General features: G+C 45.7%; 2 protein-coding genes across 2 annotated transcripts in view; both read right to left on the bottom strand.

Annotated features, from left to right (window-relative positions):
* Positions 1-6,232: 6,232 nt before the first annotated feature.
* Positions 6,233-21,134, bottom strand: LOC123489272 (cingulin). The gene is made up of 8 exons (XM_045219953.1): positions 21,041-21,134; positions 14,254-14,427; positions 10,227-10,316; positions 9,788-9,871; positions 9,006-9,124; positions 8,817-8,925; positions 7,130-7,293; positions 6,233-6,691 (listed from the first exon to the last, which is right to left on the bottom strand). Exons 3-8 carry the CDS (start codon positions 10,278-10,280, stop codon positions 6,580-6,582), a joined length of 642 nt encoding a protein of 213 aa, XP_045075888.1. The 5' UTR covers positions 10,281-10,316; positions 14,254-14,427; positions 21,041-21,134; the 3' UTR covers positions 6,233-6,579.
* A 3-nt stretch (positions 21,135-21,137) lies between these two features.
* LOC123489273 overlaps positions 21,138-24,697 on the bottom strand; it is a 10,652-nt gene continuing 7,092 nt past the window's right edge. Inside the window, exons 9-11 of the mRNA XM_045219954.1 lie at positions 24,258-24,362; positions 22,683-22,835; positions 21,138-21,209 (exon numbers count right to left, since the gene is read on the bottom strand). Coding sequence (XP_045075889.1) covers positions 21,138-21,209; positions 22,683-22,835; positions 24,258-24,362 — 330 coding nt within the window. The remainder of the gene's footprint in view (positions 21,210-22,682; positions 22,836-24,257; positions 24,363-24,697) is intronic.

The following is a 24,697-nucleotide window of genomic DNA, read 5'->3' as shown; positions in this document are numbered from 1 at the left end:
TTGAATCATTTATGATTAAAACCAGAGCCTTACAACCCCTGGTAATGATTCAAGCTTAGGTTGAATTAGAGATATAAATTCTCATGACAACCATAAAAAAATTACACCTGAAAATGGCTGATCTCACCAGCCTGTAAAAGCGGAAATCTGCTCCTCCGAATGGTCTTGTACGTTGTCAAAAACGTGTTTCTGAAATTCATTGCATGCAAAATGCTCACAAGATTTCCAGAGACGCCTGAGTACATAATTATTTTTTTTTTTAACTTTCTGGCGAAGTATGTTAATGTTTGTGACGTATATTTGTATTTGTATTAATGGGGTCCAGCAAAATAAGACAGTTACATACAGTTTAAAATACTACATTTCATAACACCTTACCCTGGACATTCAGTGTCTTCCCTCAGGCCACCACTGCACCATCACATATTTACAATACACATACATGTTCACGTGTGTAGATTGCGTGTCTTATCATGTGTGTCTGTGCCTGTGACCTGTGTGTGTGTCTCTTCACAGTCCCCAATCTGATTCTACTGCTTGTATCAGTTACCTGATGTGGAATAGAGTTCCATGTAGCCATGGCTCTACATAGTACTGTGCGCCTCCCATAGTCTGTTCTTGATTTGGGGATTGTGAAGAGACCTTTGGTGGCATGTCTTGTGGGGTTTTCATGGTTGTCCGAGCTGTGTGCTAGTAGTTTAAACAGACACCTCGGTGCATTCAGCTTGTCAACACTTCTTACAAAAACAAGTAATGATGAAGTCAATCTCTCCTCCACTTTGAGCCATATTATTAATGTTAGCTCTCTGTGTACATTTAAAGGCCAGCCGTGCTGCCCTGTTCTGGGCCAGTTGTAATTTTCCAAGGTCCCTCTTTGTGGCACCTGACCACACGACTGGGCAGTAGTCCAGGTGCGACAAAACTAGGGCCTGTAGGACCTGCCTCGTTGATAGTGTTGTTAAGAAGGTAGAGCAGCGCTTTATTATGGACAGACTTCTCCCCATTTTAGCTACTGTTGTATCAACATGTTTTGACCATGACAGTTTACAATCCAGGGTTACTCCAAGCAGTTTATTCACCTCAATTTGCTCAATTTCCACATTATTTATTACAAGATTTAGTTGAGGTTTATGGTTTAGTGAATGATTTGTCCCAAATACAATGCTTTTAGTTTTTGAAATACAGTATTTAGGACAAACGTATTCCTTGCCACCCATTCTGAAACTAACTGCAGCTCTTTGTTAAGTGTTGCAGTAATTTCAGTTGCTGTGGTAGCTGACGTGTATAGTGTTGAGTCATCCGCATACATAGCCACACTGGCTTTACTCAAAGCCAGTGGCATGTCGTTAGTAAAGATTGAAAAAAGTAATGGGCCTAGACAGCTGCCCTGGGGAATTCCTGATTCTACCTGGATTGTGTTGGAGAGGCTTCCATTAAAGAACACCCTCTGTTCTGTTAGACAGTAACTCTTTATCCATAATATAGCAGGGGGTGTAAAGCCATAACACATACGTTTTTCCAGCAGCAGACTATGATCGATAATGTCAAAAGCTGCACTGAAGTCTAACAAAACAGCTCCCACAACCTTTTTATCATAACTTTCTCTCAGCCAATCATCAGTCATTTGTGTAAGTGCTGTGCTTGTTGAATGTCCTTCCCTATAAGCATGCTGAAAGTCTGTTGTCAATTTGTTTACAGTACAATAGCATTGTATCTGGTCAAACACCATTTTTTCCAAAAGTCTACTTAGGGTTGGTAACAGGCTGATTGGTCGGCTATTTGAGCCAGTAAAGGGGGCTTTACTATTCATGGGTAGCGGAATGACTTTTGCTTCCCTCCAGGCCTGAGGCCACACACTTTCTAGTAGGCTTAGATTGAAGAAATGACAATATCGTCCGCTATTATCCAAGTTGTCAGACCCCTGTGGCTTGTCATTGTTGATAGACCAACATTTTTTATCACTTCTTCCACACTCACTTTATGGAATTCAATATTACTTGGATGTGTTAGTGGTAGCGTTTGTTGCTGGGATGTCATGCCTAAATTTGCTAATCTTGACAATTAAAAAATTATTAAAGTAGTGCAACATTGGGCATTAAAGATGCAGTCAGTCATGTCAGAAGCTAGCAGATTCATTACTTACCAACAACAGCTGTAAATTCCAATAAACAACATCACGTTTTGAAGTTCACTTTCCTTGCTTTCTCTAAAAACACTATCATGAATCTAGCAAAGAAGATTGTTAGCACGTTTCTCACACTGGCTTTAGCCATGGAGGGAGAAGGGCTGCCTTGGCAAGTGCAGGTGGGTTGCCTAGCAACACGTGCCTGGGAGTCAACGTATGCATAGCGTGACGAATTCCCGTGATTCGGAACGAACAGCTAGCACAACAGCTAAAATGGCTTTGAAAAATAATAATATGTCAGCTAATAGGGAGAACTATCTAAGAAATAACTACATTCTGGCATTCACTAATCATAAACTATTAATAATATACATTTTGGTACATTTGTGGACACAATTCTTACTTACTCAACTTAAGTATTATATTATTAAGTGTTGCAAACCACACGTGCATAGATTTTTTGTATTGCAAAATCACGTCAATTTGTCTTTCCAGAAATAAGTTATTTGAGGTCTCCTTGGGCAGTACTAATCACTTAAAAATGTTCCATGCAAGGAAAACTGTGTCTGGGGTTTCTAAGGGCTATACAGTATATTTCTGGAGTGTTTATTTGATGGCTTGAAAACATAGGAATGAATTTCAAAGAAAAGCTTTAATAGGAAATAAGGCATAATAAGATTTAATATTAATATTCATCATTTTAGGAAGATAAAACACCTGTAAAGTATAATAAATACCCAACGGCACCTTAAGCATATAAAGGCTGTTACAAAAATACATAATACATGGCTTTGTTTTAAGACATACAGAAGTCTATTGCAAAACAGGGTCTCAAGGACCCGGAACCTGGTCTCAAGGACCCGGAACCTGGTCTCAAGGACCCTGAACCTGATCTCAAGGACCCAGAACCTGGTCTCAAGGACCCGGATCCTGGTCTCAAGGATCCGGAACCTGGTCTCAAGGACCCTTAATCCCCTTTTGGTCTTGCCAGCATGTGAAGAAAGGAAAAGGAACATTTAGTGAAATACATTTATCTGATAAAACATCCATAAAACCATAAAATAGGATATCACACTCTCAATTCTCAAAAAACATGAGATCACTGCTGCTTCCTACCTCCTGTTTACGTGGAGCCTGAGTGCATGCTAAGCGCAGTTCCTGTAAGTGATGACATCTTTCATGTATGCATGAGCATCTTTGACTTACAGTAGAAGATAACATCAACAGCAGAGGGCAGTAGGCCTAGACACTGCCTGGTCTCCAGATATAGTACTAATGGTAGTACACAGGGCATTATGGGTACTGTAGTACATCATGCTACAGTCTCCATGTTCTATACTGTACTACAAAACAGCAGATCAGCTCCATGCTTAGATGAATCTCCAGCAGCTATTCACCATGCACACATTGTATAGAATAGATTCCCTTTAGATTCCCCTGTCCCGAGAATAAAACAATCTCCCTCTTGAACAGTTTATCTTGGTCCTCTCTCTCAGAGCTTCTGCTCAGGGTTTGTCTTGGTCCTCTCTCTCAGAGCTTCTGCTCAGGGTTTGTCTTGGTCCTCTCTCTCAGAGCTTCTGCTCAGGGTTTGTCTTGGTCCTCTCTCTCAGAGCTTCTGCTCAGGGTTTGTCTTGGTCCTCTCTCTCAGAGCTTCTGCTCAGGGTTTGTCTTGGTCCTCTCTCTCAGAGCTTCTGCTCAGGGTTTGTCTTGGTCCTCTCTCTCAGAGCTTCTGCTCAGGGTTAGTTTTGGTCCTCTCTCTCAGAGCTTCTGCTCAGGGTTTGTCTTGGTCCTCTCTCTCAGAGCTTCTGCTCAGGGTTTGTCTTGGTCCTCTCTCTCAGAGCTTCTGCTCAGGGTTTGTCTTGGTCCTCTCTCTCAGAGCTTCTGCTCAGGGTTAGTTTTGGTCCTCTCTCTCTTGTTGCTGCAGTTGTTTTTGTTGGCGTCAAATCAAATCATAACATTTTATTTGTCACATGCTTCGTAAAACAACAGGTGTAGACTAACAGTGAAATGCTTACTTACGGGCCCTTACCCACAATGCAGAGAGAAAGAAAATAGAGAAATAATAATAAAAGTAATAATAAATACACAATGAGTAACGATAACTTGGCTATAAACACAGGGTTGTAAAGTTATTGTAGGGCGGCAGGTAGCCTAGCGGTTAGGGCGTTGGCCCAGTAACCAGCAGGTAGCCTAGCGGTTAGGGCGTTGGCCCAGTCACCAGCAGGTAGCCTAGCGGTTAGGGCGTTGGCCCAGTCACCAGCAGGTAGCCTAGCGGTTAGGGCGTTGGCCCAGTCACCAGCAGGTAGCCTAGCGGTTAAGGCGTTGGCCCAGTCACCAGCAGGTAGCCTAGCGGTTAGGGCGTTGGCCCAGTCACCAGCAGGTAGCCTAGCGGTTAAGGCGTTGGCCCAGTCACCAGCAGGTAGCCTAGCGGTTAGGGCGTTGGCCCAGTAACCAGCAGGTAGCCTAGCGGTTAGGGCGTTGGCCCAGTAACCAGCAGGTAGCCTAGCGGTTAGGGCGTTGGCCCAGTCACCAGCAGGTAGCCTAGCGGTTAAGGCGTTGGCCCAGTAACCAGCAGGTAGCCTAGCGGTTAAGGCGTTGGCCCAGTAACCAGCAGGTAGCCTAGCGGTTAGGGCGTTGGCCCAGTAACCAGCAGGTAGCCTAGCGGTTAGGCGTTGGCCCAGTAACCAGCAGGTAGCCTAGCGGTTAGGGCGTTGGCCCAGTAACCAGCAGGTAGCCTAGCGGTTAGGGCGTTGGCCCAGTCACCAGCAGGTAGCCTAGCGGTTAGGGCGTTGGCCCAGTCACCAGCAGGTAGCCTAGCGGTTAGGGCGTTGGCCCAGTAACCAGCAGGTAGCCTAGCGGTTAGGGCGTTGGCCCAGTAACCAGCAGGTAGCCTAGCGGTTAGGGCGTTGGCCCAGTCACCAGCAGGTAGCCTAGCGGTTAGGGCGTTGGCCCAGTCACCGAAAAGTCCCTTGTTCGAATATCCAAGCCAACAAGGTGAAAAATATGTCGATTTGCCCTTAAGCAAGAAACTTAACCCTAATTTGCTCCAGGGGCACCGTACTACAATGGATGACCCTGTAAAACAACACATTTCACTGCACCTAGTGTATGTGACAATAAAACATATTTTATATTTTGTAAACAGTCCATTGTGGAACATACTTTTCATGCTCACATAGGCTTGTATTGTAGTCCAATCATTCACAGGCTTGTATTGTAGTCCAATCATTGATAGGCTTGCATTGTAGTCCAATCACTCACAGGCTTGTATTGTAGTCCAATCATTCATAGGCTTGTATTGTAGTCCAATCATTCATGCACAGTATGTCTGTCCTTCAAGCATTGCAAATGGAAGACACTTCCACATTCTGCTCAGTGGGCGTAAAATAAAAGCTTTTTCATATACTGTATATAAAATAAATCTCCCTTTTCCCAAAGTGTAGCACATGATGTAATACCAACACAAAGTGTACAGTGTAGCATGTAATATCAATACTGTAAGATATTTATAAAGCCAACACAGTAGTGCAACAGATTCATTTGGTAATTTGAAGGAAATATTGCCCAAATCCTCCAAACTGCCTTAACCCAAAGTCCTATTTAATCATATAATATGAATATTAGCCCTTTTCTTTGGTAAAACACGTGACTTGTGTGTACAGGGAAAGATTGATTCAATATCATTTTTGATATACATAATCTCTTCTGCTATATAAATAAAGCTTGATTTGATTCTAAATAATCACAACACTACAACTTCCCCTTCCACTTACATCCCAACATAAACACATGATTTTCCTGTGTTTTATATATATATTTCCACACTATGAGGTTGGAATAATACTGTGAAATAGTGAAAATGATGATAATGTCCTTTTAGTGTATGAGCTGTTTGAAAAGACCTCCTGAAATTTCAGCCTGTTTTGGTGGGATGGAGTTTTGGCCTGGCTGGTGACATCACCAGGCAGTAAATTGGTTCATAGACCAATAAAAAAAGAGTTCCAAACCTCTCTGCCAATAACAGCTACTCCTCACTCAGACCACTCCAGGACAGTCCTAGCAAAATTCTTGTTTGAGAAATTGCTCTTTGCTAAGAAGCAATTTAGTTTCTTCTTTTTGACCATTTTGATTGAAAACAATCACAGTAAGGTACTTAATTGTTACCCAGAAATGAGTTAATATTGAGATAAAACCAGCTGTTTTCCATAACCGCTTTTGGAAAACAGGAACTAGAGACAGAATGCTTTACATTTCAATAGTACAGAGAAAGATGCTAAAGAAAGTTTGAACACTTAACTTGTGGGCACTGTATTGTACGATAAATGACAGTATTGGTGCCAGTATAGAATGTGTTGTGTTGTTTCTTGTCAAGTCTATTAGTGGTGGTATTAGGGGGTATGACTGTAACTAGTATGAGGGGGTGCGGTGTTGTTATCCTGGAAGGGTGATTTTCTTCAAGCCTTGGAGGAGGTGGGTACTGAGGCAGCCTGGTCCTCCTCATCTACACTGAGATCCAGATGCAGTTTCTCCAGAGTCTGCCTCATTTGCAAGGTGGACTCCTTACGCCTGCAAATCAAATGAAGGTGTGTGTTTGTGTCCAGTAGTTTGTTTTTTCTCTCTCTCTCTCTCTCTCTCTCTCTCTCTCTCTCTCTCTCTCTCTCTCTCTCTCTCTCTCTCTCTCTCTCTCTCTCTCTCTCTCTCTCTCTCTCTCTCTCTCTCTCTCTCTCTCTCTCTCTCTCTCTCTCTCTCTCTCTCTCTCTCTCTCTCTCTCTCTCTCTCTCTCTCTCTCTCTCTCTCTCTCTCTCTCTCTCTCTCTCTCTCTCTCTCTCTCTCTCTCTCTCTCTCTCTCTCTCTCTCTCTTCTCTCTCTCTCTCTCTCTCTCTCTCTCTCTCTCTCTCTCTCTTCTCTCTCTCTCTCTCTCTCTCTCTCTCTCTCTCTCTCTCTCTCTCTCTCTCTCTCTCTCTCTCTCTCTCTCTCTCTCTCTCTCTTCTCTAAACCACATACTTGAGTTGGAGGTGCTGGTCCAGGAGCTGTCTCTGTAGCCTGGTGGAGGTCTCTCTCTCCTCTGTCAGTTCTCTCTGGGTGTGGCGGTACTGAGCCTCTCTACGACTAGCCTCCTCCTCTGCCTCGTTCAGCTGACGCTTCAGGGAACGCATCCTCTGGGTCATCTGATGGAGAGGGGTCATAGGTCAGTGGATCAACATCAGAGGGCTACCATTTATCTATCAAACTACACATTAAACATGTTGTTAATCACAACACTCCGAGGTATAACAGACGTTCACGCGGATAACCTTTACTTATGCAGGGTTGTCTGATTAAACAATTATTTAGCAAGAGAACCTGGAAGTCATCTTACGCACACAGTATAAGTAACTTTTGTTTATAGGAACACAAATGATTGCAAATAATATTCACAGTCCCCATCTGACATGGCTCTTATCTCCACTGCTCCCCAGTGTTAGTAACTGTCCCCATCTGACATGGCTCTTATCTCCACTGCTCCCCAGTGTTAGTAACTGTCCCCATCTGACATGTCTCTTATCTCTACTGCTCCCCAGTGTTAGTAACTGTCCCCATCTGACATGTCTCTTATCTCTACTGCTCCCCGGTGTTAGTAACTGTCCCCATCTGACATGGCTCTTATCTCCACTGCTCCCCAGTGTTAGTAACTGTCCCCATCTGACATGGCTCTTATCTCTACTGCTCCCCAGTGTTAGTAACTGTCCCCATCTGACATGGCTCTTATCTCCACTGCTCCCCAGTGTTAGTAACTGTCCCCATCTGACATGTCTCTTATCTCCACTGCTCCCCAGTGTTAGTAACTGTCCCCATCTGACATGGCTCTTATCTCTACTGCTCCCCAGTGTTAGTAACTGTCCCCATCTGACATGGCTCTAATCTCTACTGCTCCCCAGTGTTAGTAACTGTCCCCATCTGACATGTCTCTTATCTCTACTGCTCCCCAGTGTTAGTAACTGTCCCCATCTGACATGGCTCTTATCTCTACTGCTCCCCAGTGTTAGTAACTGTCCCCATCTGACATGGCTCTTATCTCCACTGCTCCCCAGTGTTAGTAACTGTCCCCATCTGACATGGCTCTTATCTCCACTGCTCCCCAGTGTTAGTAACTGTCCCCATCTGACATGTCTCTTATCTCTACTGCTCCCCAGTGTTAGTAACTGTCCCCATCTGACATGGCTCTTATCTCTACTGCTCCCCAGTGTTAGTAACTGTCCCCATCTGACATGGCTCTTATCTCCTGCTCCCCCAGTGTTATTAACTATCCCATCTTTTCCATCTACTATCCCCAGTGTAAGTAGCTGTCCCCATCTACCTCTTCTCTCTACTGCTCCCCAGTGTTAGTAACTGTCCCCATCTGACATGTCTCTTATCTCCACTGCTCCCTAGTGTTAGTAACTGTCCCCATCTGACATGGCTCTTATCTCCACTGCTCCCTAGTGTTAGTAACTGTCCCCATCTGACATGGCTCTTATCTCTACTGCTCCCCAGTGTTAGTAACTGTCCCCATCTGACATGGCTCTTATCTCTACTGCTCCCCAGTGTTAGTAACTGTCCCCATCTGACATGGCTCTTATCTCCACTGCTCCCTAGTGTTAGTAACTGTCCCCATCTGACATGGCTCTTATCTCCACTGCTCCCCAGTGTTAGTAACTGTAAAGTGTCGTACCAGGTCCTTCTGCTCCGTAGAGATCTTATGTTCCTCCTCCAGCTGATCTGACAGTTCGTTGTTCTTCCTCTCCAGTTTACCGATGGTGTTGGTCATCACCACCTTATTCCTGCACAGGAGAACAAAAGCCATTCACGTATAGAAGTCAACAAACACTGTCTAGGACCGTAGACACAATAGGAGACACACCTCTCCTCCACTCTGAGAGCGTTCTCCAGCTCCTTGGCCCGGCTCTCTGTCTTAGTGATGACATCATCCTGGACTCTGGAGTTGTGAAGTTCCTCCACCTCCACACGCAGGTCACGCACCTGCAGTACACCACAGGAAGGAATGTCACAGTTACCCCCCTCAGACACCACAGGAAGGAATGTCACAGTTACCCCCCTCAGACACCACAGGAAGGAATGTCACAGTTACCCCCCTCAGACAGCACAGGAAGGAATGTCACACCACAGGAAGGAATGTCACAGTTACCCCCCTCAGACACCACAGGAAGGAATGTCACAGTTACCCCCCTCAGACAGCACAGGAAGGAATGTCACAGTTACCCCCTCAGACACCACAGGAAGGAATGTCACAGTTACCCCCCTCAGACACCACAGGAAGGAATGTCACAGTTACCCCCCTCAGACAGCACAGGAAGGAATGTCACAGTTACCCCCCTCAGACAGCACAGGAAGGAATGTCACAGCACAGGAAGGAATGTCACAGTTACCCCCCTCAGACAGCACAGGAAGGAATGTCACAGCACAGGAACCTTTCAGACGTGGCTCATACAGGTCGTTTAGCTCTGCCTTTCATTGCTGCCAGGGGGTTTTAAAGCTTTGGCACATATCTAAACATGAATCACATCAACGGACAACAACTTCAACCTTAGGCCCACATGCAACACTGATGTATAGATGGATCACATAGCTACACCACAGGCTGACGTCCCTGCATTGTTAGAACTGGTAGTTAGTGTAATGTACCTGTCTCTCCAGGATTATCTTCTCACTGTCCAGCTGCTCATTCACATCTTTCTCCTGGATCAACTTCAGCTGGAGCTGTTCCGTCTGTGAAGAACACAACCGTCTGTTTAGATAGATACTACACACTCACTGGGCACATCCTCAAAAAAAAAACCTGTCCCCGTTTGATGCTGTAGAATCATGATCGACATCAGAATCAAATTAGTCCTCACTGGCCAGGCATCAGTCAAGAAATCCTGGATTCAGTTAAAGTCCCAGAAGATTCAATTTCATATTTGTGATTTATGAGTTGTTTGACTATATTAATTGAAGTAAACAGAGAACATAAAAAACATTGGTTCAGTGTGGCATAGTGTTGGGGGTCAGAGAAAACATTGGTTCAGTGTGGCATAGTGTTGGGGTCAGAGATGAGAGGACAGGTGTAGGCAGACAGATGTACCTGCTCGACGGCTCTCTTGTGCCTGCTGGCCCATCTCTGTTCACGGTCCTGCATCTCCTCCAGGTCGCTCTCAAGATCTATCACTTTCTCCTGGAGAAAGGAGAAACACATCAACCAATCAATATATCAATCAAATTGATCTATAACACATTTTCTACATCAGCAGTTGTTACAAAGTGCTTTGACACTTAATATGTTGTGAAATATGTTATGGATGTATTGTCATGTTTTTAAAATGTATAACTGCCTTAATTTTGCTGGACCCCAGGAAGAGTAGCTGCTGCCTTGGCAGGAACTAATGGAGATCCATAATAAACCCCAGGAAGAGTAGCTGCTGCCATGGCAGGAACTAATGGGGATCCATAATAAACCCCAGGAAGAGTAGCTGCTACCATGGCAGGAACTAATGGGGATCCATAATAAACCCCAGAAAGAGTAGCTGCTGCCTTGGCAGGAACTAATAGGGATCCATAATAAAACCCAGGAAGAGTAGCTGCTGCCTTGGCAGGAACTAATGTGGATCCATAATAAACCCCAGGAAGAGTAGCTGCTACCATGGTAGGAACTAATGGGGATCCATAATAAACCCCCAGGAAGAGTAGCTGCTGCCTTGGCAGGAACTAATGGGGATCCATAATAAACCCCAGGAAGAGTAGCTGCTGCCTTGGCAGGAACTAATGGGGATCCATAATAAACCCCAGGAAGAGTAGCTGCTGCCTTGGCAGGAACTAATGGGGATCCATAATAAACCCCCAGGAAGAGTAGCTGCTGCCTCGGCAGGAACTAATGGGGATCCATAATAAACCCCAGGAAGAGTAGCTGCTGCCTCGGCAGGAACTAATGTGGATCCATAATAGTGTGTGTTGTTGTGTGTGTGTTGTTGTGTGTGTGCGTTTGTGTGTGCGTGCGTGTGTGCATGTGTGTGTGCGTTTGTGTGTGCGTTGGTGTGTGCGTGTGGGTGTGCGTGTGTGTGTGTGTGCGTGTGTGTGTGTGTGCGTGTGCGTGTGTTCGTTTGTGTGTGCGTGTGTGTGTGTGTCTCAGTCACCAGATCTCAACCCAATTGAACACTTATGGGAGATTCTGGAGCGGCGCCTGAGACAGCGTTTTCCACCACCATCAACAAAACACCAAATGATGGAATTTCTGGTGGAAGAATCGTTTCACATCCCTCCAATAGAGTTCCAGACACCATGTAGAATCCATGCTAAAGGTGCATTGAAACTGTTCTGTCGGCTCGTGGTGGCCCAACGCCCTTTTAAGACACTATGTTGGGTTTCCATTATTTGGCAGTTACCTCTATATCTACAGTAGATCTCCCACGGTTCATACTGTCTACTCTCTCTATATCTACAGTATATCTCCCACGGTTCATACTGTCTACTCTCTCTATATCTACAGTATATCTCCCACGGTTCATACTGTCTACTCTCTCTATATCTACAGTATATCTCCCACGGTTCATACTGTCTACTCTCTCTATATCTACAGTATATCTCCCCACGGTTCATACTGTCTACTCTCTCTATATCTACAGTATATCTCCCACGGTTCATACTGTCTACTCTCTCTATATCTACAGTATATCTCCCACGGTTCATACTGTCTACTCTCTCTATATCTACAGTATATCTCCCACGGTTCATACTGTCTACTCTCTCTATATCTACAGTATATCTCCCACGGTTCATACTGTCTACTCTCTCTATATCTACAGTATATCTCCCACGGTTCATACTGTCTACTCTCTCTATATCTACAGTATATCTCCCACGGTTCATACTGTCTACTCTCTCTATATCTACAGTATATCTCCCACGGTTCATACTGTCTACTCTCTCTATATCTACAGTATATCTCCCACGGTTCATACTGTCTACTCTCTCTATATCTACAGTATATCTCCCACGGTTCATACTGTCTACTCTCTCTATATCTACAGTATATCTCCCACGGTTCATACTGTCTACTCTCTCTATATCTACAGTATATCTCCCACGGTTCATACTGTCTACTCTCTCTATATCTACAGTATATCTCCCACGGTTCATACTGTCTACTCTCTCTATATCTACAGTATATCTCCCACGGTTCATACTGTCTACTCTCTCTATATCTACAGTATATCTCCCACGGTTCATACTGTCTACCCTCTCTATATCTACAGTATATCTCCCACGGTTCATACTGTCTACTCTCTCTATATCTACAGTATATCTCCCACGGTTCATACGGTCTACTCTCTCTATATCTACAGTATATCTCCCACGGTTCATACTGTCTACTCTCTCTATATCTACAGTATATCTCCCACGGTTCATACTGTCTACTCTCTCTATATCTACAGTATATCTCCCACGGTTCATACTGTCTACTCTCTCTATATCTACAGTATATCTCCCACGGTTCATACTGTCTACTCTCTCTATATCTACAGTATATCTCCCACGGTTCATACTGTCTACTCTCTCTATATCTACAGTATATCTCCCACGGTTCATACTGTCTACTCTCTCTCATATCTACAGTATATCTCCCACGGTTCATACTGTCTACTCTCTCTATATCTACAGTATATCTCCCACGGTTCATACTGTCTACTCTCTCTATATCTACAGTATATCTCCCACGGTTCATACTGTCTACTCTCTCTATATCTACAGTATATCTCCCACGGTTCATACTGTCTACTCTCTATATCTACAGTATATCTCCCATGGTTCATACTGTCTACTCTCTCTATATCTACAGTATATCTCCCACGGTTCATACTGTCTACTCTCTCTATATCTACAGTATCTCTCCCACGGTTCATACTGTCTACTCTCTCTATATCTACAGTATATCTCCCACGGTTCATACTGTCTACTCTCTCTATATCTACAGTATATCTCCCACGGTTCATAAAGTCTACTCTCTCTATATCTACAGTATATCTCCCACGGTTCATAAAGTCTACTCTCTCTATATCTACAGTATATCTCCCACGGTTCATAAAGTCTACTCTCTCTATATCTACAGTATATCTCCCACGGTTCATACTGTCTACTCTCTCTATATCTACAGTATATCTCCCACGGTTCATACTGTCTACTCTCTCTATATCTACAGTATATCTCCCACGGTTCATACTGTCTACTCTCTCTATATCTACAGTATATCTCCCACGGTTCATACTGTCTACTCTCTCTATATCTACAGTATATCTCCCACAGTTCATACGGTCTACTCTCTCTATATCTACAGTATATCTCCCACGGTTCATACTGTCTACTCTCTCTCTATATCTACAGTATATCTCCCACGGTTCATAAAGTCTACTCTCTCTATATCTACAGTATATCTCCCACGGTTCATACTGTCTACTCTCTCTATATCTACAGTATATCTCCCACGGTTCATACTGTCTACTCTCTCTATATCTACAGTATATCTCCCACGGTTCATACTGTCTACTCTCTCTATATCTACAGTATATCTCCCACGGTTCATAAAGTCTACTCTCTCTATATCTACAGTATATCTCCCACGGTTCATACTGTCTACTCTCTCTATATCTACAGTATATCTCCCACGGTTCATACTGTCTACTCTCTCTATATCTACAGTATATCTCCCACGGTTCATACTGTCTACTCTATATATACAGTATATCTCCCACGGTTCATAAAGTCTACTCTCTCTATATCTACAGTATATCTCCCACGGTTCATACTGTCTACTCTCTCTATATCTACAGTATATCTCCCACGGTTCATAAAGTCTACTCTCTTATATCTACAGTATATCTCCCACAGTTCATACTGTCTACTCTCTCTATATCTACAGTATATCTCCCACGGTTCATACTGTCTACTCTCTCTATATCTACAGTATATCTTGCTTGGCCAGGTCCTCTTTAGACTGGGTTAAGGTTAGGGGTTATGGTGCTCTCTGTCTGTACCTACCTGAGCCTGTTTGAGTTGCTTGGCCAGGTCCTCTTTAGACTGGGTTAAGGTTAGGGGTTATGGTGCTCTCTGTCTGTACCTACCTGAGCCTGTTTGAGTTGCTTGGCCTGGTCCTCCTTGGTCTGTGCAGCAGTCTGTAGCTCTATCGTGAGGTCCTCTACGCTCCTCTCTGCCTGCTTCCACTGCAGCTGGACTCTCTCCCTCAGCTGGATCTCCTCCTCCAGGGACCGCTCCTTATCTATCAGCTTACCTGACACCTGATGACAACACATACAGTTATCTATCAGTTTACCTGACACCTGATGACAGCACATACAGTTATCTATCAGCTTACCTGACACCTGATGACAACACATACAGTTATCTATCAGCTTACCTGACACCTGATGACAACACATACAGTTATCTATCAGTTTACCTGACACCTGATGACAACACATACAGTTATCTATCAGCTTACCTGACACCTGATGACAGCACATACAGTTATCTATCAGTTTACCTGACACCTGATGACAACACATACAGTTATCTATCAGTTTACCTGACACCTGATGACAACACATACAGTTATCTATCAGTTTACCTGACACCTGATGACAACACATACAGTTATCTATCAGCTACTTTACCTGACACCTGATGACAGCACATACAGTTATCTATCAGTTTACCTGACACCTGATGACAACACATACAGTTATCTATCAGCTTACCTGACACCTGATGACAACACATACAGTTATCTATCAGTTTACCTGACACCTGATGACAACACATACAGTTATCTATCAGTTTACCTGACACCTGATGACAACACATACAGTTATCTATCAGTTTACCTGACACCTGATGACAACACATACAGTTATCTATCAGCTTACCTGACACCTGATGACAACACATACAGTTATCTATCAGCTTACCTGAAACCTGATGACAACACATACAGTTATCTATCAGTTTACCTGACACGTGATGACAACACATACAGTTATCTATCAGCTTACCTGACACCTGATGACAACACATACAGTTATCTATCAGTTTACCTGACACGTGATGACAACACATACAGTTATCTATCAGCTTACCTGACACCTGATGACAACACATACAGTTATCTATCAGTTTACCTGACACGTGATGACAACACATACAGTTATCTATCAGCTTACCTGACACCTGATGACAACACATACAGTTATCTATCAGCTTACCTGACACGTGATGACAACACATACAGTTATCTATCAGCTTACCTGACACCTGATGACAACACATACAGTTATCTATCAGTTTACCTGACACCTGATGACAACACATACAGTTATCTATCAGCTTACCAGACACCTGATGACAACACATACAGTTATCTATCAGTTTACCTGACACCTGATGACAACACATACAGTTATCTATCAGCTTACCTGACACCTGATGACAACACATACAGTTATCTATCAGCTTACCTGACACCTGATGACAACACATACAGTTATCTATCAGTTTACCTGACACCTGATGACAACACATACAGTTATCTATCAGCTTACCTGACACCTGATGACAACACATACAGTTATCTATCAGTTTACCTGACACGTGATGACAACACATACAGTTATCTATCAGCTTACCTGACACCTGATGACAACACATACAGTTATCTATCAGCCTACCTGACACCTGATGACAACACATACAGTTATCTATCAGCTTACCTGACACCTGATGACAACACATACAGTTATCTATCAGTTTACCTGACACCTGATGACAACACATACAGTTATCTATCAGCTTACCAGACACCTGATGACAACACATACAGTTATCTATCAGTTTACCTGACACCTGATGACAACACATACAGTTATCTATCAGCTTACCTGACACCTGATGACAACACATACAGTTATCTATCAGCTTACCTGACACCTGATGACAACACATACAGTTATCTATCAGTTTACCTGACACCTGATGACAACACATACAGTTATCTATCAGCTTACCTGACACCTGATGACAACACATACAGTTATCTATCAGTTTACCTGACACCTGATGACAACACATACAGTTATCTGTCACAGTTCCCTCAGCCAGAACCCAAAAGCAGACCAGGACAAGGAGAGTTGAACGAAAGTGAGGGTTTCTTCGGATACAAACAAAAGGTGCAGAATATTCCAGGGACAGAGCGGGCGGCGTGGATGAGTAGTTGGGGGTGCAGTGCAAGGTCCAGTGATGGCTCGGCAGCCGCCGACCATCAGGCAGAGGTGGGGTGAAGGTTCCGGACGTGTGATGTTCATGGCTAACGATCCGGCAGGAACTGGATGTTGGGCCAGAGCCTAAGAAAGGTGCTGATTAGGCCCAGGTGTGCAGATTGCTAATGGGAAGCAGGTGCGAAACCAGAGCGCTCCCCGGAGCGTTCCCGAACCCTCGGGAAACTGGAGATTACGACCAGGACCCGACTCAGACAGCCGGGATCGTTACAGTACCCCCCTCCGAGAACGCCACCGGGCGGACTCCCGGAGCGCCAGGATGGAGGCGGTAAAAGTCCCTGATGAGATCCGCATCTAGGACCTGTCGCCGCGGAATCCAACTCCTCTCTTCAGGACCATACCCCTCCCAGTCCACGAGATACTGGAAACCCCGGCCCCGCCGTCTGGAATCCATAATGCGACGCACCGTGTAGGCAGGACCACCTCCGATCATCCGAGGAGGAGGAGGGGGAGGCGGAGGAGGCAACAGAGGACTGAGGAAGACAGGCTTGAGGCAGGAGACATGAAAGGTGGGATGGACTCTGAGCGTCCTCGGTAGTTTGAGTCGCACTGCCACTGGATTGATCACCTTCTCCACCACAAACGGACCAATAAACTCGGTAACAACTTCCTAGACTCAGTCCGTAACGGAAGATCCCCGTGTGGCCAACCAAACCCTATCTCCGATGGTATAGGTGGGAGCGGGGGGTCCGGCGACGATTCGCCTGGAGCTGATACCGGTCCGAACCCTCTAAGGAGTGCCTTTCTGGCCCGATGCCAGGTCCGGTGGCAACGACGAATATGGGCCTGAACAGAAGGCACAGAGAGCTCCTTCTCCTGAGAAGGGAACAGGGGAGGTTGGTAGCCATACAGGCACTGGAAGGGAGACATCCCAGTGGCAGATGTAGGGAGAGTATTGTGGGCATACTCAACCCAAGGCAACTGAGAGGCCCAGGAGGTGGGGTTGGAAGAGACCAGACAGCGTAGCGTGGATTCCATCTTCTGGTTGGCTCTCTCCGCCCTGACCATTGGATTGGGGGTGAAAACCAGATGTGAGACTGACTGTAGCTCCAATGGCCAAACAGAAGGACTTCCAGACAGCAGAGGTAAACTGAGGGCCACGGTCGGAAACGATATCACTGGGCAAACCGTGGACCCTGAAAACCTCCCTGACCAGGATCTCACGTCTCCGAGGCAGAGGGAAGCTTGGCAATAGGCACAAAGTGGGCGAACTTGCTGAACCTGTCCACGATAGTCAGAACGACCGTGTTCCCCTCAGAAGCGGGCAACCCCGTGACGAAGTCCAGGGCCAGATGCGACCATGGACGCCGGGGAATAGGAAGGGGGTGAAGTAGTCCAGAGCTGGGCCGATTGGTACTCTTATTCTGCGCACACACTGGACAGGCAGCCACAAAACCCGAGTATCCTCGGCCATGGCAGGCCACCAAAAACGTCTGCGAAGAAACGCCATTGTCCGAGCCACGCCAGGGTGACAAGCCATCTTACTGGCGTGGGACCATTTGAGAACAGCAGGACGAACCGACTCAGGCACAAACAACCGACCGGGTGGACCGTTACGGGACCGGGCTGAGTCCGAAGGGCCGCCAGCACCTCCTCCTCAATCCTCCACATAACTGCTCCCACGACGCAGTTCCGGGGAGAATTGTCTCGGTCTTGGACCCACTCTCCTCCGTCTTGGAGAACATCCGGGACAAGGCGTCCGCCTTGCCGTTCTTAGATCCAGGTCGGAACGTCAGGACAAACTTGAATCGTCCGAAAAACAACGCCCACCTGGCCTGACGGGAGTTGAGGCGTTTAGCCGATTGCACGTAAGCAAGATTCTTGTGGTCAGTCCAGACAATAAACGGTTGCTCCGCCCCTCCAACCAGTGGCGCCACTCCTCCAAGGCAAGTTTCACCGCGAGAAGCTCCCGGTTACCCACATCGTAATTCCTCTCCGCAGGCGGCGGCGACGAGTAGTAGGCGCAGGGATGGAGTTTACTGTCCGTGGAGCATCGCTGCGACAGATGGCGCCAACTCCCACATCAGACGCGTCCACTTCAACGACGAACTGACGGGCCGTGTCCGGTTGAGAGAGAATCGGTGCGTTGGTGAATCGCCTCTTCAAATCCGAAACGCTCGATCCGCCTCCGGATTCCACTTGAAGGTCCTGATGCTGGAAGTCAAGGCAGTTAATGGAGGCGGCCACACGGCTGTAATCCCGGATGAATCTGCGGTAGAAATTCGCAAACCCCAAAAATCTCTGGAGTTGCAATCTCGTACCGGGCTGGGCCCATTCCAGAACCGCTCTAACCTTCTCCTGATCCATCCTAATCTCACCCCTGGAGATGATGTACCCGAGAAAGGATGTAGTGTGGGCGTGAAACTCGCACTTCTCGGCCTTCACGAACAGGCGATTCTCCAACAATCGCTGCAGAACCTGCCGGACATGCTGGACGTGGTCGGAAGGTTCCTTCGAGAAGATCAGAATGTCATCCAGGTAAACAAACACGAAGAGACCGATCATATCTCTCAGGACGTCGTTCACCATACTCTGGAATACCGCTGGAGCATTGGTCAGTCCAAAGCGGCATCACCTGATACTCGAGTGACCCATCGGTGTATTGAAACCCGTCAACCACTCGTCCCCCTCTCTGATCCGGACCAGGTGATACGCATTGCGTAGGGTCTAGCTTGGTGAACACCGTAGCACCCCTGTAAGGAGTCGAAGGCAGAACTCATCAAGGGCAGGGGATACTTGTTCTTGACCGTGATGTCATTCAACCCCCGATAGTCAATACACGGTCGAAGAGAGCCATCCTTCTTTCCCACAAAGAAGAAACCTGCCCCCAGGGGTGATGACGAGGGACGAAACGAGACCAGCAGCTAGGGACTCCTTGATGTAGGTCTCCAACGCCTCACGTTCAGGTCGGGAGATACTGTATAACCTTCCCTTGGGGTAGACAGCTCCAGGAACCAGGTTGATGGCACAATCATATGGTCGGTGGGGGAGGAAGTGACAGAGCCTTCTGCTTACTGAAAACTTCCCCCAGATCGTGATATGTCTCGGGAACCAGGGACAAATCTGGGGGTTTAGCCTCAATCACCTGACTGGGAACCGAATGGGGGCAGGCAGTCTTGAGACAGTTAGCATGACAATCAAGGCTCCAACTCGTTACCTTGCCCGTCACCCAATCGAACGTGGGATTGTGTTCCTTCAGCCAGGGGTATCCAAGGACCAGAGGAACATGGGAAGACGGCAGAATGAAAAATGAAATCATCTCAGAATGATTCCCCGACAACCGCATCTTAACCGGTTCAGTCCTCATCGTGATACGTGCCAGACTACTGCCGTTCAGAGTGGTCGCTTCAATGGCTTCCGGCAATTGCTCCTTGGAAAGCCCCAGCTGTTCCACCAACTCGGCATCAAGAAAGCTTCCATCGGCACCTGAATCGATAAAAGCGTTAAGCGCTAAGCTCTGATTCCTGTTCACAAGGGTAGCCGGGAAGCGGGGTCTGACAGAGGTACTGAGAGGTTGAAACTGGCTCGCTAAAAGTCCTCCCAACTTTAGCGAGCCGGGCAGTTTGACGACCGCCGGGAACAAGTGGAGATGTAGTTGGGGGTGCAGTGCAAGGTCCAGTGATGGCTCGGCAGCCGCCGACCATCAGGCAGAGGTGGGGTGAAGGTTCCGGACGTGTGATGTTCATGGCTAACGATCCGGCAGGAACTGGATGTTGGGCCAGAGCCTAAGAAAGGTGCTGATTAGGCCCAGGTGTGCAGATTGCTAATGGGAAGCAGGTGCGGAAACCAGAGCGCTCCCCGGAGCGTTCCCGAACCCTCGGGAAACTGGAGATTACGACCAGGACCCGACTCAGACAGCCGGGATCGTTACAGTTATCTATCAGTTTACCTGACACCTGATGACAACACATACAGTTATCTATCAGTTTACCTGACACCTGATGACAACACATACAGTTATCTATCAGCTTACCTGACACCTGATGACAACACATACAGTTATCTATCAGTTTACCTGACACCTGATGACAACACATACAGTTATCTATCAGTTTACCTGACACCTGATGACAACACATACAGTTATCTATCAGTTTACCTGACACCTGATGACAACACATACAGTTATCTATCAGTTTACCTGACACCTGATGACAACACATACAGTTATCTATCAGTTTACCTGACACCTGATGACAACACATACAGTTATCTATCAGCCTACCTGACACCTGACAGAGTATAACATAGTGTAATAAATATATACAACACACGGAGTGTAATAAAGAATATTATACTCATATGTAAATCAGAAAAATCACATATGGACACACATTTTACAGTGTGGGTGAAGTAGGCGACACAATCCCGATTGCTGTAAACACATGGGTGTCGGCTTAAGCAGAAATTACTTTCAAAAAGTAAATCTCATGCGCAAATGATCTGCCTTTGACTTTATTAAGGCCTACGCCATGCATGGTGACCAGGGCCTGTAAGATCTATGTCCTTATCTACCTGTATACCTAACCCTAACCCCCTAACCCTAACTGTAAGGCCTTTATAACCCTGGTCAGTATTGTACCTGTCCCTGCAGGAGGCTGACAGTCTGTTGGGCTGTCTGCAGTTCCTGACCCCTCTCCAGTAGAGTCTCTTCCAGCTCCTCCACCCTCAGCAGGGCGTCATCTCGTAGCTTCTGGGTGCAGACTGAGCTCTGCTGAGGCCTGGGTGGCTTTCTGTAGGGCCTCTCCTAGCTGTGGAGGGAGAGGGACGATAACGTCACGCACATATACACAGGAAACTCTCCAGGGTTAAATCAACAACTGAGAGTGTTCCATTTAACACTGGTCCAGTGTCTATACGGGTCTGCCCTTTTCAGTGTTAAATTAACACAACGCTTAGTGCCAAGCCTTATTTGCATATTTCCCAGAGGGCCTTGACCTTGAGTGAATTGTAGAGTTACCACCCATGACTGTGTTTGTTAGTGACACGGTTGTTGCATTCATTCATTTTCAGTCCTGTGGCCTTCACCAAGTGAGATCCACAAGCGAATATGTTATCATAAAAAATTTAATTCCTTACAACACAACACATATTTCATGAGGCAGTATTTTGAGGGCCTAGTTTTACCCTAATACGGTGGTCTGAAAGTCATGGTTTACAGACCACATCAGGCCTGCAAGTCACTTTATGCTGGCTTGCAAAGGGATGTGTAATTCCTATTGGAATCCAGCCAGAGTGGGGCTATCCAACATTTAGAATGTTTTATTCACCCGCAACCTGCATTTAGAATGACTGACAGGATTGGGAAGACTAAGATATGAGGCTACCTCAACTATCTAAACTGGAACAACCATTACAGTAACGGGAACAAGTCCAACTAACAGATTGGATTAGTTTAGAAACATTTATGTTATTTATATTTGAGTGGCATAAGATTAATTAATCAATCAATGTACATGCAAAAACATAGATATTGAAACAAACAAAAAAATCTACCTGCAATAGAGCATGCTGGGAAATATGATAATGATGGGTGTGGTTTTGTTTTAACACTGGGGTTATTTTACACCAATGAGTGTTAATTTAACACTTACAGAGTTCATGTAACTCCTGAATCAACACGAAAATGTTACACTAATTCAATTTCAAATTTCAACAATCTTCAAGTTATGGAGTTGGAATTGAATTGGAATTAGAATGTTTGGAATGTTTTAATTGGAATTAATTGTAATTGTAAAAAAAAATTACAAATATTTGGAATTTAACTGAATTGGAATTTAATAGTTGTTCATTTCCCAGTTAATGGAATTAATGGATTTAATATAACAAAAGTACTGCATGATTTGTTTTAAATAATTTCAACTAGTATTTCTATATTCCCTGAAAGCCTGAGGGAATTTAATTTGAATACCTAACAATGGAATTGAGTGGAAATGTATTATCTCTGAATTTAAAGACTGTCCTGGACTTTGATTAGTATTAAATGTAATTTACAGGGAGAGGGAATTTAATTAGAATTTAATTTGCGGAATTAACCACAACCCTTGAAGCTACATTATAGGTGTGTAAAGTGAACAGTACTGTACCTCAGTCTCCAGTCTGAAGACTGACTCTGATCTCTCTCTCACACACACACACACACACACACACACACACACACACACACACACACACACACACACACAGACTTTACTACACGTATGAGTATAACACCGTAACTGTACCTCAATCTCCAGTCTGAAGACGGTGTCGCTGAGCTCTGATGTCCTCTTGTCCCGTGTCTCCTTGTCCACCTCTAGCTCCTCCAACTGTCTCTCAGACAGCCACAGCTTCTCCGACAGGCCCTGGGCATGGAGCGACTGCTTCTCTAGTGCCTCCTATAGGGGGACAGATACACATGATGTGGGACAGGCACAGAGGCTGGGGCTGAAATGGAACCCTACTCGCTACATAGTGCACTAATAGGGAACAGGGTGCCATTTCTGGATGCACAGAGGGGCTCACACAGGGTCAGGGCAAACACATAGGCCCAGCTAACTGACAGGTCTGTGGTAGAATAGGCCCAGCTAACTGACTGAGGTCTGTGGTAGAATAGGCCCAGCTAACTGACAGGTCTGTGGTAGAATAGGCCCAGCTAACTGACTGAGGTCTGTGGTAGAATAGGCCCAGCTAACTGACAGGTCTGTGGTAGAATAGGTTCAGCTAACTGACAGGTCTGTGGTAGAATAGGTCCAGCTAACTGACTGAGGTCTGTGGTAGAATAGGCCCAGCTAACTGACTGAGGTCTGTGGTAGAATAGGCCCAGCTAACTGACTGAGGTCTGTGGTAGAATAGGCCCAGCTAACTGACTGAGGTCTGTGGTAGAATAGGCCCAGCTAACTGACTGAGGTCTGTGGTAGAACAGGTCCAGCTAACTGACTGAGGTCTGTGGTAGAATAGGTCCAGCTAACTGACAGGTCTGTGGTAGAATAGGTTCAGCTAACTGACAGGTCTGTGGTAGAATAGGTCCAGCTAACTGACAGGTCTGTGGTAGAATAGGCCCAGCTAACTGACAGGTCTGTGGTAGAATAGGTCCAGCTAACTGACTGAGGTCTGTGGTAGAATAGGCCCAGCTAACTGACAGGTCTGTGGTAGAATAGGTTCAGCTAACTGACAGGTCTGTGGTAGAATAGGTCCAGCTAACTGACTGAGGTCTGTGGTAGAATAGGTCCAGCTAACTGACAGGTCTGTGGTAGAATAGGCCCAGCTAACTGACTGGTCTGTGGTAGAATAGGTCCAGCTAACTGACTGAGGTCTGTGGTAGAATAGGCCCAGCTAACTGACAGGTCTGTGGTAGAATAGGTCCAGCTAACTGACAGGTCTGTGGTAGAATAGGTCCAGCTAACTGACAGGTCTGTGGTAGAATAGGCCCAGCTAACTGACTGGTCTGTGGTAGAATAGGTCCAGCTAACTGACTGAGGTCTGTGGTAGAATAGGCCCAGCTAACTGACAGGTCTGTGGTAGAATAGGTCCAGCTAACTGACAGGTATGTGGTAGAATAGGTCCAGCTAACTGACAGGTCTGTGGTAGAATAGGCCCAGCTAACTGACTGGTCTGTGGTAGAATAGGTCCAGCTAACTGACTGAGGTCTGTGGTAGAATAGGCCCAGCTAACTGACAGGTCTGTGGTAGAATAGGTCCAGCTAACTGACAGGTATGTGGTAGAATAGGTCCAGCTAACTGACAGGTCTGTGGTAGAATAGGTTCAGCTAACTGACAGGTCTGTGGTAGATTCTGATTATAGAGAAGCCTGTACTGTACCTCGGCATCCTGTATCTTATTCTTCAGAGACTGCTGCAGGAAGTTGAAGGCATATTCCTGAGTGTTAGCCTCCACCATCAGGTCTCTGGCCTCGGTCATCTCCGTCTGGAGGATACATACATGACATCAGCTCTCTGTGACATCCCTCCGTGTTTCAACACTTAGAAAAGACAATCACCAGTGCTTGACTTGGACTGAAATAGGTTCCGGTACTCATTTTGAGTTCCGGTACTGTTTATATTTAGGTACAGAAGCTCCACAATATTTTTGAGCTAATATTCTATAAGAGGAACAGGAACTGAAGCAGTAGGACATTTGAGGCGCTGGTACATTCACAATTTAGCAGACGCTCTTATCCATAGTGACTTACAGGAGCAAATTAGGGTTGAGTAGCTTGCTCAAGGGCACATCGACAGATTGTTCACCTAGTCAGCTCAGGG

This window comes from Coregonus clupeaformis, unplaced genomic scaffold (assembly GCF_020615455.1).
Source record: "Coregonus clupeaformis isolate EN_2021a unplaced genomic scaffold, ASM2061545v1 scaf2933, whole genome shotgun sequence".
Lineage (NCBI taxonomy): Eukaryota > Metazoa > Chordata > Actinopteri > Salmoniformes > Salmonidae > Coregonus > Coregonus clupeaformis.
This window is presented reverse-complemented; position numbering and strand designations above follow the sequence as displayed.

Excerpts from the sequence above, each read along its gene's own strand:
- LOC123489272 (XM_045219953.1), bottom strand. The coding sequence starts at position 10,280 with ATGCAGGACCGTGAACAGAGATGGGCCAGCAGGCACAAGAGAGCCGTC. Across the intron at positions 9,872-10,226 it reads ACAAGAGAGCCGTCGAGCAG|ACGGAACAGCTCCAGCTGAA; the intron begins GTACATCTGTCT and ends TGTTCTTCACAG. Across the intron at positions 8,926-9,005 it reads GCTCTCAGAGTGGAGGAGAG|GAATAAGGTGGTGATGACCA; the intron begins GTGTGTCTCCTA and ends TCTCCTGTGCAG.